The following is a 17,069-nucleotide window of genomic DNA, read 5'->3' as shown; positions in this document are numbered from 1 at the left end:
TTGAACTCGTGATCCTCCTGTTTTCAGCCTCCCAAGCTGCTGGGACTATGATTTTTACTTTTTTTTTTTTTTTTTGGTTGATGTCTTTTATTAGATTATTCCCTTCTATTTCTAATTTGCTGAAAATTTTTATTATGAATAGGTGCTGGATTTTTTCAAATGCTTCTTCATTGAAATGATCATATGGCTGCAGTCATTTATTAATATAATAAAGTACATAAAGTGATTTGGGTTGTTAAATATGCATCCAATTTGCTTCTAAACTTCTTGGTTGTTGATTAGAGTTTTACTTTGATCTGGGAATGTTTTTGTTCATTATTTCTTCAAATATTTTTTATGGCACCTCCGTCTTCTTTTGTTCTAACTCCTTTTAAGCATATATTGTATATTTAATGGTGTCCATGGTTCTCTGAGGCTCTGTTATTTTCATTATTCTTTTCTTTCTATCCTTTGGACTGGCTAATATCTATTAATCTAACTTTAAGTTCATTGATTTTTTTTCCTTTGCCAGTTCAGATATGCTATTGGATTCCTATAGTAAATTTTTCATTTCAGTTATTATGCTTTTCACCTCCAGAATTTAATTTTTTATTGATACTCTTCTGTTTTTTAATATCTTTGTTTATTAATTTATTTTTATATGGTACTGAGGATCGAACTCAGTGCCTCACACATGCAAGGCAAGTGCTCTACCGCTGAGCTACAGCCCCAGTCCCTTGATACACTTCTTTAATGAGATTATTGTTATCATACTTTTCTTTATATAAATATAGTTTCCTTTAGTTAAATATACTTATTATAACAAATTTGAAGTCTTTATCTGCAAATTCTAACAAGTAAGCCCTCCTCAGACACATTCTATTGACTGCTTTTCTTTCTGTGTATAGTCACACTTTTCTATTTATTTGCAATGTATTATAGTTTTTAAGATTGAACATTTCAGGTAACATAGTACATGTGGATTCTGATTCACTCCCCACTGCTCCTCCATATTGGGGGTTGTGGCAGTGGGGTTTTTAGTTGTTTATCAACCTGACTGAACTAATTCTACAGTCTGTCTCCTGTACACTGTGTAGTTATTTATGTCTCTGCTCATTTTTTTAATATTTATTTTTTAGTTGTAATCGAACACAATATCTTTATTTTATTTATTTTTAGGTAGTGCTGAGGATCAAACCCAGGGCCTCGCACGTGCTAGGTGAGTGCTCTACCGCTGAGCCACAACTCCAGCCCTCTGCCCATCTTTTAAAAATGTTTTTTAGTTGTGGATGGACCTTTATTTTATTTGTATGTGGTGCTGAGAATTGAACCCAGTGCCTCACGCATGCTAGGCAAGCACGTTACCACTGAGCCACAGCCCCAGCCCCCCTCTGCCCACTTTTAAATCTTGTTTTATGTTCAAGCCTTACCACCTAGGGGTTACTGCTGGATCATCACAGTGTGGTAGTCCGTCGAGGACTGGTCAGAAGTTACACTTAAGCACCAGGAGCTGGAGCTTCTGGGTTGGTGAACAAATGAAGGTGTTCACCTCATCTCCATGCCCTTTCCCACATTCCTTGCCTTTTGAATCCCTTCCATTTAGCTTCCTAAATTGTTTCCTTTATAAAAAACCATAAAACTAAAAGAAATGTTTCTTTAATTTTGGTGAAATGTTGTAGCAAATAATTACACATGAAAATTGAGTTGTGGGAACTCCTGATTTAGTCAGTTGGTCAGAAGTGACCTGACACTTGCAATTGACATCTGAAATGGGGAAAGTCTTATGGGACTAAGTCCTTAACCTGTGGAGTCTGAACTAATTCTGGGTAGTTAGTGTCCAAATTGAATTAAATTCACTTGGTTTTTGCAGAGAATTGGAGATTTTTTTTTTTTTATAGAAAATCTGCATGTTTGATGTCAAAAATTTTGAAATAGAAGAAACAGATCTTTCCTAGATTTGGTATGAGGAGTGGGACTTGCTAGAATGGTTCTGGCTTACAGAAACAAGTGTTTGGGGAACAAGCAGGATAAAAAGTAGGGGATGAGGAACCTTTGATCCCTGAGTGTCTATGTGGATATACGTGGTATTATGGTTTGGATGTGGTTTGTCTCTCAAGGTTTATGTGTTAGAAACTTGATACCTAGTGCAGCAACATGGAAAGGTGGTATGAACCTTCAGGAGTTAGAGCCTTTGGGAGGTTATTAAGATCAGATATGGTCAGCAGGGTAGAGCTCTCATGATGAAGAGACCAGAAAACATATGTACATGTTTCCTTTCTTTTGGACATGATACCCTGTACCACATCAGGATTCTGCCAGCAAGAAGGGCATCATCAGATGTGGTTCCTCAATCTTGGGCCTTCTGAACCATGAACCAGTTTCATTAAAACTTGCCTGGCCTGTGATATTATTGTGTTATTGGCAACGGAAAATGAACAAATACAGAAAATTGGTACCCAGAAGTGGAACTGTTGCTAATAATGAGTATCTGAAAATGTGGAAGTGGCTTTGGAGTTGAAGTATCGGCGGAGGCTGGAAGAGTTTGGAGGAGCAGGCCAGGAAAAGCCTAGCATTCTGCCAAGTGGAAGGTTACACGTGATTCTGGTAAACAGTCATGAGATGAGGAAATTAGAGAATTCATCTCCAGTAGAAAGGAGGATTTAATTGGAAATTGGAGGGAAGGACATTGTTATGAGGTAGCAAAGAAGTTCACTGTATTGAGTCCGTATCCAAAGTCTCTGTGGAAGGTACAATTTTTAAAGTGACAGACTGGCTTATTTTATGGAAATAATTTCAAAACAACAAAACATTCAGGTTAAGGTATGCGTATTATTGACCATGTTTAGTCAGATTCACAATGAGACTTAGGAGCAAAAAGAAGCAGAGTGAAGAAGGTCTGGAAAATTTGCAACCTGGCTGGGGAAGGAGGGAGAAAAATGCATGTAAGGATGTGATTGATTAATCACTTGGTTAAGAGATTAGCATGAAAAAAAAGTTGCTTTGCATCTCAGAAATCTTTGAGGTCAATCCTTTCATCATAGGTCCAGAGACTTTTAGGGAAGAACTGTTTCACAGAACCCTGAAACACTCTTCTTGGCCTCATTTCAGAATTTGTTTCCCTGCATCCAGCCTGCAAAACTCTCCCTGGCTATAGCTGGGGTTTAAGCAGGCCAGCTGCAGCTCATGCTGGCATCAGCCTGTGGTGACCACATCAAGATTTTGCAGGAGTGCAGAATTCAAGAGTTAGAGGGTCATGGCTTCCACCAAAATTTCAAAGGAAATCCTGGGAGACCAGTCAGAAGTTTGCTGCAGAATTAGTCCCTGCAGAGATCCCAGTGGGGCAATGCCAAGTGCAGCCATGGGAATGGAGCTGTTGGAGTGAATCCACAGTGGGGACTCCACTGTGCAACATGTCATACCTGCGAGCTATTGAAAATAGCAGGTAGCCCCAGAAAGCAGGCATGGGGGGGAAGGTAGATCCAGACAAGAGGGAGTGTGGTGGATCCTGAATAACTGTGCAACTATTGCTGAGTGGGGAGGCTTCTCATGCAACAATTACATGTCTTTTCTTTCTTCCCTACATCACCTCAAGCCTTTTTCCCACCTGATGTGGTGATCATAGGACCAGGTCTGCAACTCTAAGTGCCAGAAACAAGGATGATTCCTAAACAAGAAATTTTAACTCTATTTTCAAATTTTCACGTCTGAATTTTTAAGGACATGATGAAGCAGATTTTGCCTTCACCTCACCTCATCTGTCAAAATTGGGGTTGGCAGTGAGGGCAACTGTACTGTTTTAAATAACCCACTATTTCTTTACCTAAGGAACCTCACTCTATCTGCATGGGAGGAGACTGAGGAGAGATACTTGCTAGATTAATATCACTGCCTGAAGTACAGAGGTACTTGCTAGATTAATACCACTAATGTGTCTTCCAAAGGTAGAAAAGTTTGGACATAAATGGAAAGGAGGAATACTAGCTGACAATAAAGGAGTGAATGAATGGGTTCCTTAATGAGGGAAATCCAACGTTACATCAACACCATAAGAGAGACTGAAGGCAAGATAAAATATTGTTTCATGGCTCAACTATACCAGACACCTAAGAGGGTACTATTATCAGTCTGATAAGAACACTCCTGCTTCTAAAACCTTGCAACATAGAAAGGAAGCCTGCCGTCTATGGCCATACCACCCCGAAAGTGCCGAATCTTGTCTGATCTGGGAAGCTAAGCAGGGTCCGGCCTCATTAGTACTTGGATGAGAGAAAGCAAGCCTGCCAACCTGAGTGGCCTTGCTCTGGGAGAAATTTTCAGTGTTATGATGATGGACTAATTAATGAGTGGATGGGATTCTAGTAAGGTGCCAATATCTTTTGACTTTTATGATGTTTACTGTAAGGGGTATGGACAGAAACCACAGGATGGACTGTAACATAATATTTGGTTTCTGTTCCTGATTCTTGACACAAAGCTCCCCAAGCCCTTTAACTAAGTCATAAAAACATCTTTAGTAATAATATTTGGTTTTAGTCCCCAAGGTTGTTCCCAACAGTAGAGCTAAATAGCTTCAGAATGGATGATAATTCTCAGAGGAACCAACTGTGTGAGTAGAGGACTGAAACTTTCAGCCCCACTCCCTGATCTCTGGGGATAGGAGCTGGGGATTGAGTTCAGTCACCAAAGGCCAAATATTTAGTTGATCATATTTAGCTTCTGGTCATGTAAGCCAATCTAATAAATTCCCTTTGTATAGTCATACTTCTTATTGATTCTGTTCCTCTAGAAAACCCTAATAAACACCTCCTCCAGCCATGCCCCACCTGCCTACAATTACCACTCAGTTTCAAACTAGGATGGACTGGTTAGATTACAGCTCACAGTCTAAGCATTTCACCTACAAATATCCCTGCATTAACACAGGAGCTTTGTGGGGGACACCTCTTATCTAAATCATAGCACAGATTTGTAGTTTTGATAAGAATATTATTTCATCAAAAATTTTGTAAGCTTTCAGTTTAGTTCCAGTCAGCTCCATGTCAAAAATCTCTTCTGGTCATAGATTTAATCCTGCTAACTCTCCTTTTTTATTTATTCATTTCTATGATTAACACAACTGTTAAATTTTAACAGTGGCTATTTTAAAGACAATAGGCCAGAATAGCATTATCTTTACTTTGATCTTTTTCATACAGTGGCCACCATCCAGATGAAAAGTCTTAATAACTAAAGGCTCTGCTTTATGGGGTGTAGCTGCAGTTGGCTTTACCAACTTTGAGGGCCCAATTATTAGATTTTACATCAATTGCACTGCAAGATAGTCAGAGAATGTGCCTCCCTTAGCTAAGCTGTATTTTCTTACATTTCTTTTTGTAAACTGGTTCATTCTTGCCTGATGTATTTCTCATGGTGCCTTACTAAAAACTGCAAGGAGCAACACACCCACAATGTTCATCAACCTTCCTTCTTCCTTTTTTCTTCTGCCCTCTTCCTCTTCCTTCTCCTTCTTCATCTTCTTCCTCCTTCTCCTTTTTAAAATCCCTCCTTTATAGAGCCACGGACACAGTAGGCACATGGTCTGCCTTCTAAGTTACTAGAAGTAATAGTTTTACCAAATGTTTTGCCATAATATTACAAAGGTTTCCACCTTTCTTGTTGCAATTATATGCTTTCTTTATGTCCACAAACTGACTGCTTGATCAATGCCATATTCTTTAGGTTTTTCTTATGGTAGCACAGTAAAATGCATAAGAATAAAGTGACTCAAAGATTAGGAGGCTGCAGTTGTGGCTCAGACATACATTGCTTGCCTAGCATGGGTTTGATCCTCAGCACCACATAAAAATAAAGGTATTGTATCCACTATAACTAAAAAGTAAATATTAAAGAAAAGATTGAAATTTGTTTCTCTGTCCAGAGTGAGGCAGCTGTCCTTGAGGCCATTCAGAGACTTAGGTTCCATAATTCTTCAGATGCTCCATCTTTATGGTGGAGCTTGCTAGCCAACACCACAACTGTGTTCCCACAGGAAGAGAGAAAAGAGAAATGGTTGGAAAGCATTTTCATTCTTAAGACTTGAATGGATATTGCACACTGTGTTCACATCCCCTTGGCTTAATGGTCAGGTGGCCATACCTACCTGTGAGGTAGCCTGAGAAAGGATAGTTTACTCCAGTGAGGTGGTCATGAGTATGGCTAATGGTGGGATTCCATTATGTGCCATCTTTTATTTTAGAAATTGTAGTTGGACACAATATCTTTGTTTATTTTTTAATGTGGTGTTGAGGATTGAACCCAGTGCCTCACATGTGCGAGGCAGGCGCTGTACCACTGAGCCCCAGCCCCAGTCCCATTATGTGTCATCTTGAAGAAAAGGAAAACAATAAAACACTATGTCCCTGAAATACCCCTTTCTGTTCCCAAGAACTAAGCCTAGTTAAGGGAATAATAAGAGCAGGCCTGGTTAGAATGTCCAGATAAATTCTATCTTTAGAGATACTACTAGCTCTTTCTTTCTCATGTGTTTTACGACTAGGGCAACTGGGGTTATTTGTAGGAGCCGCTTTCTTGCATGCATGACAGGACAGCTGTTCCTTGGAACTCTGGTCATACAAGGAACAAAGCAAACTAATGATGTCACTGCTTCTGTGGCCTAATTTATAAAGTTCTTCTCCCTGTGGTAACTGAGGACACTCTGGAGACAATAGGTGCTACTTGTCTAGTTAGTCACTACTGGACAAAGATACCAGGAGGGATGAAGGCACTGTTTTCTGGCAAAGCACCAGAGGGACAGAGGTGCTGTCTGTCCATCCTGTTGTCACTGGACCTCCCTGTAAGCATTTTCCAATAAACCTTTTTTCTTGCACACCATCTCCTGATGTTTTCTTTAGTCTCTGAGCACCTATCCTTTGCCCTAATACAACTGGGCTGTGGTCTGATACAGTACTAAGAGGAATCAAAGTGGGATGTTGGGAATAGCAGCCTGTATCATAATGGGGCAAAGGGGGAGATCACCACTTCACTTCATCATGTACTGTTGAATATTTTCCCCAGGTGCGTATATTAGCTTTATAGTAAAAATGATAAGGAAGACGTTGCTAAAATAGTAACTATTTTCAGGTCAGGAATTTTAGTCACATACCCTAAGTATCTGACTCTGGAAAGGGAAAGAACACAGATTTTTCCATTTTTCTTTTCATCTTTTGATCCAAGGTCAAATCAAAATACACAAGTAATTTCTCATTTAGGAAGAGACCAGGGCCTTAATTTAATTAATTAACTTATTTATGGTGTTGAGATCAAACCCCCTGCCTCACACATGCTTGGCAAGTGCTCTACCTTTGAGCTACAACCCCAGCAGAGTAATTTGTGTTTTCAAAATTTAGGACTCTTCTGAAAATGAGCTGTGTTTTCTTTAAGAGAACTCATAAAATTAAGAAGCATCAAATACAAAAATAGAGCACAATAAGAATTTATTTAGTTAGTTGTACACACCCAATTCAGATTTAAGGGCGCTTTTAAGATTACTTAAAACACAGTATATGCTACATTAAACGTGAATATGGAATTTAAGTTTTATTAATTCAACAAACATTGGCTGGGAATCTCTATTAGGCATTATGCTTTCAGTGATTACATTAAAAAGCAGAAATTATTCAAGTAGATGTAATATAGACACTCACTAAAACAAATCAGTCATTGGTGATTACAAAGTACTGTTGTTGGTAGGTGTTATGGAGGCAGCAGGTATGACACTTTAAAAAATATATGCTCTGAAACTAGAATTTAAAAGTTTTATTATAATCAGATATTTCAAAAAACAAAAATAAAATGTTCAGAAGGCTAAATCAGTGCTTCTCAAATAAGGCTGATTTGACAAAATACCTAAAGAAATTTGAGTTACCACAACTGGGGAGCTGTGCTATCAGCAAAAGTGTGTAGAGGCCGGGGACACTGTCACAATGCACAGGACAGCCCTCAACAACAAATAATCATCTGGCAAAAATGATAATCGTGCTGAGATGGATAAGCCTGAACCTAAAGGGCCTTATATATGCATCATGCTAAGTAAAGGACTTCTAGTTGACCAATAACAGAGGTTTTACCAATCATCTCAATGAAGGATTCAGACAGGGGAATCATGTTTGCATCTTAGAAAGATTACACTGAGGATAGGGGGAAGGTGGCCAGGCAGGAGAAAGAAATACTAATTAGTGCCCAGCTCTAAGGTGATGGTGATCTGAAATAGGTAACCATCCAATAATAAAGAGGGGAGGAGGAGAAGAATTGACAAAATATTGAGAAGAGCCTGTGGAACCACAGTTGATGATACTTCCTGCACACTAATATAAGGAAATTCCCTCTAATGATAAAAACGAGGATAAGCTCATGCTCTGAAGACACTTTGAGGGCCTTGGACTGTCATGTAAGGAGGTCAGTCATCACAACCATCCTCACAAGAAAAAGGGCTAAACAATCTGAAAATCAACAATTCTCCTTGCATCCATCAAAAAATTTTGGTAATAGGGCAATCTGCTGCCCCTAAAACCAGAGAGACAGAAAGCTCATCAGGAGCAGAAGCCTGCAGCTAGAACCAGCCTCAGTAGGAACAGTGAGGCTGGAACTGATGAATTGCTCAAGGCTTACTGCAGACTAGCTTGAGAGTTAAAAAAAAAAAAAAAAAAAAAAAAAGTCTCAAGGGTCCAGACTTAGGGGAGCCCCAAAATTTCCTTGAGTTTTATCTCTAGAAGTTTTACCATGTTTTCCTGAGAAGACCAGAGAAAAATCTCCTCTTGCTTCTGGTAGGAGAGGACTAGAGTCATCATTTTGAAATATACCCCGAGTGTGCTGTTCTTTACAAGGCTTGCCCTCTAGGGAGACAATCTGACAAGACCCCAACAGAGGAGGGTTTTATCAAAGCCCAAACAAACTGGGAAGGGGAAATACCCAACTCAGGCTCATAAAACACTGAGATCTAATCATGGGACTACAATATGTTCCCTCACTACCACATTAATAGGGACCAATTTCAAGAATGTCAAGGCTGAGGCACTATTTAGTCTTTAGGAAAACCCAAACACAACAAGGAAACAAGACACAAGGGCAAAGAGGAAATTTCAAGCTCTAACAACACAGTAAGTTCATATCATTGGCCAGCTGAACATGAACCTCACACTAAAGGCTAATCCACCCCAGTTCCTTTCACCTAATACATCATGTCTTACTTTCAACAGAAAATGACAAGGCATGTGAAAAGGCAAAATGCAGTCTGAAGAGAGCAAGCACCAGAGCCAGACTCAGCTATGGCAGAGGTATTGACATTCTCAGAGTAGGAAATCTAAAATGACCATGATTAATATGGTAAGAGTTCTAATTTTTTTTCAAAAATTGGCAATATGCAAGAACAGATGAGTACTGTAGCACAGAGAAGTCCAACGAAAAAAAATCACTCATGGAAATGCTAGAAATAAAAAAACACACACTATGACATAAATGAAGAATGCCTTTGATGAACTCATCAATAGACCGAATTCACTTGAGGAAAGAATCATGAGCTTTAGGTGCTCAACAGAAGCTTCCAAAACTGATATGCAAGAGAAAGATGAATTAAAAAGAAAAGAATATTTAAGAACTGTGGCACAATAAGAAAAGGTGTCAATGTTTGTCATGGAAATACCAGAAGGAAAAGAAAACAAACAAGAACTATTAGAAGAATAATGGCAAAATTTCCCAACATTAATGATAGACAACAAAACAGATCCAGGACGTTCGAAGAATACCACGCTGGATAAATGCCCCCAAATCTACACCTATTTATGTAATATTCAAACTTAAGAAAATCAAAGACAAAGAGAAAATCTTGATAGAAGCCAGAAGGAAAGGAGTGGGACAGCTCAACCCACACAGCAGAAAAGATCATGATTACATTTGACTTTTCTTCAGAAACCATGCAGATAAGAGAGTGGAGTGAAATATTTTCAGTGTTGAAAGAAAAAAAAAAAAAACACTGATCCAGAATTCTTTGTCCTATGAAGTTATCTTTAAAAAGGAAGCCTTTCTAAGGCAAAGAAAAATGGAAGGAATTTGTCTCAAGTAGACATATCCTACAAGAAAACATGAAAAGTCATTCTTCAGAGAAAAGAAAAATCTATATGTCAGAAACTCAGATCTATATAAAGAAGATTAATAGAGAAGGAATATGAAGGTAAATAATAAATTTTATTTTTCTTATTTCCAATTGCTCTAACAGATAAAAATTTGCTCAAAATAATGATAAAAACGTATTCAGTGATTATAGTTTATTGGAAAATAAACTATTCAGTGATTATAGTTTATTGGAAAGTGTGATAAAGGAGGATTGGTAATACTCTGTTATAGGTACTTGTACTACCTAGAAATACTATAGTGTTTGTTTTGGTTTTTTTTTGCAGAGGGATAAGAGTTGATACTGAAGACTGACCCCAGGGGTGCTCTACCACTAAGCTACATTCTTTGAATACTTAAAATATTTTACTCCACACTCTCTTGCTTGCATGGTTTCTGAAGAGAAGTCAAATGTAATTCTTATCTTTGTTCCTCTGTAGATTAAATTGCCCTACCCCTTTCTTCCTGGCTTCTTTCAAATTTTTCTTTTTTAAAATTTGCCTTTTCTATGTTTTATTTTGGGACAGGGAATCACTAAATTGCCCAGGCTGGACTTGAATTTGGGATCCTTCTGCTTTAGCCTCCTGAGTTGCTGGAATTACAGGCATGTACCACCATGCCTGGTGCTTATAACCTTCTTTGAAAGAGGACTATTATTAGTTGTAATGTGTATTGCACACTTTGGGACAACCAGTGAGAAAATTTTTAAAAGAAGTCTAATTGATATGCTAAGAGAGAAAAACGGACCACATAAAATGCTCTATTAGCCAGGCGTGGTGGCACACACCTGTAATCTCAGCAGCTCAGGAGGCTGAGGCAGGAGGAACTCAACTTCAAAGCCAGTGTCAACAATTTAGAGATAATGTGTCTCTAAATAAAATATTTTTAAAAAAGGATTGGGGATGTGGCTGGTTAGGTGCCCCTGGGTTCAATTCCCAGTACCAAAAAACAAAAACAAAACCAAAAAAAAACAGAGAAGGTAGGATAAGAGTGGGAGAGGAAAAACAGGGGTGGGAGAAGTAGAGAGAGAGAAACTGAGAAAAGAAGAGACGAATTAAGAAGGTTAACAAATGGAAAATAGTTTCAAAACAGGCTTTCTAGGGTTTAGGGGTGCTGTGGGAGCATAGGAAACTACAGAGTTCCTAAACCCCCTGCTTTAGAGGAAAGATGATCTTTAAAGTATATCTACTGATACTTTCCCCACTTAAAATATTTAACTCCTTGGAGAATTTGGAATGGCACTTACAACTTTGAAAATATCTTCCAAGACTGTGTAGAACTGGAAGTCCATTGTTCACAATCTGGTCATCTAGTCGCAGTCCTTGGAGCAACTGAGTCACAAGGTCCATAAACCACCCTCCCAGGTCATTTCTTTACCCACTTTCCCTTCCCCTCTAGAAACAAGTAAAGGAAGGGGTATGTCTGGATCCTCTGAGTAAAAAATGCAGCTTCAGTTAGTAAGAGGGCTTTTACCCTTTAAAGTACTTTTCTTGCTGCCCTATCAGTTTATCTCAAAGAGTCCTCTGTGGAATACTGCATCAGAATCACCTGGGACGTCTGGTAAAAACAGATTTCTGAGTCCTGCCCAAGCACTACTGAAGCAGATTCTCAGGAAGTGGCCCCAGGAACCTGAATTGCTAGTCAGGGTCACATGTCAATCTTAGGCACATTAAAGTGTGAGAACCACTGCTTTAATGATAGCTTCTTTATAAAGGAAAGAGGGAAGACTCTTTTGTTTATATTTTGGGCCAATTTATTGCTGGAATATTCATGTTCCCTGATGGCTTGCCGAATGTATCTGCTAATTAAATATAGTAAAGGAATCAAGGAATATTTGTTAAAATATTAACTGAGGAGAAAAACATTACATACTTTTAAGGATTATGATAAGCAAAACATTTTGATTCTTTTAAGCTAGATAGTAGTAATTTTGTTGTAGTGTTTCTGAGAATTTTACATTCTTGTATGTCATGTGTACAGAATAACTGTAATTTTACAAGTATAAAAGCAAAACAAGCTAAATTTTATGTGGATATTAGACTTGCTCTATGGCAGACCATCAAGGCAATAAGTCACTTGAGCTTCTCATGTCAGTTAACTTTGACATAAAAAATTCCTGCAAGACAAAAATAAATTCATGAAAACATAAGCATTTATAAAAAATATAAATTTAAAATGATATTATGGAAAATATAAATCCAGAACAGAGACAACAAAAACTATACAGAATTGTCACAGGATCAAGAAAGTGGTGTCCTAAGGAGTGGGGGAAACAGTGGGTAGGGTAAATAATAATAGGAAAAAAAATGAACAGGCTAAAAACATTAGGCCTACTCATCAACCCCTCCCAAGAACCAGAAAAAGTAAGAATTTTAAAAAACCAAAAAGTTAATCTGCAGGACAAAAGGTAAAAAAGAAGGGGACTTTAATTTAACTGGCTTCTTCAACTATCTATGGGTCACACATATATGTATATGTGTGACTATGGGTCACACATATACTACATTTTGCCATTGGACTACTTTGTAAAGGACTTGTTAAACCCCAACATTAGTACCCAGTCAAAACCATATAAGGCTGGTTACAGTAGTGGACACTGTTATCTCAATTACCTGGGATGTTAATCAGGAGAATGGCAAATTCAAGGCCAGCTTGAGCAACTTAGGGAGATCCTGTCTTAAAATAGCAACAACAATAATAACAAAAGGACTGGGGATATAGCCTAGTGGTGGAGTTCCTCTGGGCTCAAAACAAAAACATGGCAAAACAAAAACAAAACAATGACAGGTAATCTGTATAGCAATATCTTTATGGGAGAAAGGCCCTGTCTTTACTTTCAGTTCCTTCTTATATTCCCATTTTGGGAAAACTGTGCTATATCCCATTCTTCCATCCATGTTCTCTGTGGAAGAGAGGATGGATAAGTACTAAGTACTCTCAAAGGCATTACTTCTCAGGAGAGACAATACCATTCAAAAGGAGGACAAGATGTTCTGACCCCTTGATTTGTCAGTGGAGCACGGATGTGTAGATGTGTGTGGTGTGTGTGCGTGTGGTTTATGTGTGCACAGTTGCACACATATATATGAGTGTGTGCTAAAGGGACATGGTGGGAATGACCATCTCTCAGACTAGGACTCACCTTGCACCTATCAGCAACAGGATGCAAACACTGACATCAATGCTGTCCCTCTGGAAAAGAGGTCAAGTTGTAGGAATAAATATCTTAATCTTTCCTCCTCAGCAAGGAGAGAAAACACAGAGACAGAACACACCAGGACACACTCGCATCCCTAACTTGGGATTCAGGGAAGTGGGGGTTCTGAATGGCCTCCATGTTCTGAATGGCCAATTGAGAGGCAGAAAGGAGGACTGAAGATGGACTAGCCCTGGAAACTCACTCAGGAGGCTGACGGTAGACCAAGTCTTCTTCAAAGACATGACTGAACCAGAAAGCCTAAATAAATTACTTAGTGATGATGTACCTGTGCAAAATGAAAGAAATAAAAAGTAATTGCTGAAATCCTCTAAAATTAATCTGTGATAGGAAATAGCAAAATAATCTTGTAAATAAAGAGAAAAACTTACCTGCAAGCATCTTTCTTTCCAGTTCCTCTTGGATTTTAAGAAGAACTCTTTCCTGTTCTAAGGCTTCTATATACTTTGAGTAGCACCAGGTTGGCTGGAAAAATGATTTTCAAAGTTAATTCTAGAAATTTTTGCCTGAGGAAGTAAACTGGAGTTAAAATGACTTCTATTATTGAGGGTAAAATGACTTATATCGCTTCATTTAAACTTTTTATTGAAGTATAACACATACGAAGAAAAGTATGCATATCAGAAGTTTAAGGGGTATAAATTTCACAAGCTGAATTTGCTTAGTAAACATTTTGGGCATCAAAAATTATTATCAATCTATCTTACTCCTTTTCTTAGAATGTTTATGATACAGTAAGGGCATTCTAAAAATTTTCGCCTAAATCTGTAAATTTCCTGGATGAGTGTGGAGGGGGAGGATGTGAGGATGATGATAATATTGCTCAGTGAATCAGTGTCACAAAAGCTTTATAGATATCTTGACAATTAAATCTTTACATACTAGGTGCTTATAAAAGATCCAAGATTTTGCGGGTGGGAGAATCAGAGGATAATTTTTGCAATTGGATTAATTACAATTTCAATGTGCAAAATCTAGCTGAAAAAATGCATATACCAGGCACCCACCCACATTTGCAAAATGGCAGTGTTATTATTATTTTACAAATTGCTAGAGTAATTCAACATGGATACTTTAAATAGCTATAATAACTATGATATACATTTATATTTATAAAATGACTTTGGTTTCCAAAGGGTATTTCTTCTTTCTTTCTTTCAGTATTGAAAGAACAAAAATTGAAAAAACAAATCAAACCCATGAGCATTCTACCTCTGAATTATATCTCTAGCCCTTTTTATTTTGAGAGAGGGTTTTACTAAATTGCTTAGGCTGGCCTTAAACTTGTAATCCTCCTGCTTCAGCCTCCCAAACCATTGGGATTACAGGAGTATATCACCACTTCCGTTTCAAAAGCTTTTCCATTTCCTACAAATATCTTGAGCTATCTGTTAGGACATTATCATCTCATTTCTCTCTTTTTACAAATAAGAAAGCAGACTCAAAGGAGATTATGTGCTGAGTTTCAGTCAATGAGGTAATGCTGAATTATAAGGGCAGAGTAAAAATTATAAACCTGGTCATCTACATCAGCATTTCCTTCCTTCCTTCCTTCCTTCCTTCCTTCCTTCCTTCCTTCCTTCCTCCCTCCCTCCCTCCCTTCCTTCCTTCCTTCCATATCAGATTGAACTCAACCACTGAACCACATCCCCAGTCCTTTTTAAATTTTATTTAGAGACAGGGTCTCACTGAGTTGCTTAGGGGCTTCGCTAAATTGCTGAAGCTGGCTATGAACTTGTGATCCTCCTGCCCCAGCCTTCCTAGCTGCTGGGATTATAGGCGTGCACCACGGAACCCTGCCATTTACCCCTTTTCTTTTTACACTCTGTTTTTGAAGTTTAACACTAATCATTTACTAATATATTTCTGAATGTATTTCTAGGTATTGTACACTTTTAGATATTTCTCTTTCAGCACATGGTTGCATAAAATTGAATATTTCTGTTCTCACAGTAAAGCTTTTCAGTCTATTAGTTCAACCAGATAACTGAAGTTATGTGACATTCCTGAGTGCTAAAATGATTGTTTCTTGAGTCAGTATTATCCTAAGATGCAAACACTTTCAATATAAAATAATAAAAAATGCACATAATCTCATGAAATTTGGGGAGAAGTGATATTAATGTGCTAATTATAAAAATAAACAAAAAAAGTTGTGAATGTATTAGTCAATGGCCAATTTAATGACTGCTTCAAGAAATTAGAAAACTGAAACAAAGCATTAACGTTCTTCTGTCATCTCTTAACACAAGAATATAACAACATATATATACATATAGTTTTTTTCTCTCTTATTCTCTTTTCCAGTAAAATGGTCATTTCAACTTCTGCAACTTAAATCTTCATGTGTTTCAAGAAGTTATTTTCCTTGATTACATGTCCAGAATCAGCTTAAAAGTACTGTTCAACTCTAAAAACTCAAGGACATTCCCTTCCAATCATTCCTAGTGTTATAACTTTAGCCCCACTTTCAAACACCCCAGCACTGTCCAGTGACTGAGTTTGGGAGCCACCACCCAGTCCTCTGGAGAGGAAGTGAGACCTGTGCTCTTTTGCTGCTTACCTGCCGGCCATATGCTTGCAGGCCTTGGAGGGGTTCAGTGACTAAGGCGCTTTTGGTAGCAGACCCTGTAGTACTTCCATATTGTTTGATTCCAAACTGTAATCATATTAAATTAAATTATTCCAGAAAAGGGATAATGCTATACTAATACGAATTTGAAGTGAAGAAGTTGTAATATCATGTGAAAAAATATTTCATGGTGAATGCTACAACTGAGTTTTCATCAAGTCATTTTGATCTTAATTTTCTTTTATACTAATATAAAATATTTTAAAACAAATGAGATAATGAAGTGGAATGTAAAATCTATTCCCAAATTCTAGCATCTAAGAGAAACCATTGTAACATTTTCAAGAACATCCATCCAGACTTCTCACGAAAGAAAATGCATAGAAATACAAATATAATCTATAATCTTAATGTTTATGTTTTGTCGATTGAATTTTATGCAATTCCAGCCACTGGGCCTGGGCAGGAGGGGTAGTCACAGGTATGCTGATAGCTATGCCAAACAGCAGAGTCTTATTTACTACTCAGTCCTTTTACAAAAGGAGTTTTGCTTTTTTTTGAGTTTTGAGTTTTGAGGGTTTTTTTGAGTTTTGAGTTCTTTTGCTCAACTTTGCTCTCATTTCCAATTTGATCTTATGCTTCACTGTCATGCCAGAGCGCCCTAATAATGGATTAACTATTCTGTCTTTAATATACACCATGTTTCCTTCAACTTACTGTCTCCAGACTTCTTAGTATAGTTGAGCTCAGTACATGCTGATCATCAATGTTTTTATTTTATTACTAATGAGAAGTGTTTGTTTATTTGTTCATTTTAGTTATACATGTTATACATATATAAAAAAAATATATGTTGACATAATTTTAAAAGCATGAAATATATCTTGTTCTAATTCAGTTCCCAGTACCTCCCCTTCCCTTTCCTCTCTTCTACGGATCTTTCTGTCATTTACTCATAGTTATTTTTTAATTAATTTCTTGTAGATGTACACAATGGTGAGATTCACTTAGTATATTTATATACATATATTCCCATCCCTTCCCTTTCCTTCATTCCCCTTTGTCTACTCTACTGAACTTCTATATCTTCCCCCGACTCCCACCCCCCGCTTATTGTAGATTAGCTTCCACATATCAGAGAAAACATTCAACCTTTTA

General features: G+C 37.7%; 1 protein-coding gene across 1 annotated transcript in view; it reads right to left on the bottom strand.

Moving 5' to 3' along the window:
• Positions 1-17,069, bottom strand: part of Rgs22 (regulator of G protein signaling 22) — a 122,809-nt gene that overhangs the window by 9,576 nt on the left and 96,164 nt on the right. Inside the window, 3 exon segments of the mRNA XM_027946900.2 lie at positions 13,524-13,607; positions 13,711-13,804; positions 15,903-15,998. Of these exon segments, the coding sequence (XP_027802701.1) occupies positions 13,524-13,607; positions 13,711-13,804; positions 15,903-15,998 (274 nt within the window).

The sequence above is a fragment of the Marmota flaviventris genome, chromosome 15 (genome assembly GCF_047511675.1).
Source record: "Marmota flaviventris isolate mMarFla1 chromosome 15, mMarFla1.hap1, whole genome shotgun sequence".
NCBI classification, from domain to species: Eukaryota; Metazoa; Chordata; class Mammalia; order Rodentia; family Sciuridae; genus Marmota; species Marmota flaviventris.
The sequence above is the reverse complement of the archived record's forward strand: the minus strand, read 5'-3'. Positions and strand labels throughout refer to the sequence as shown.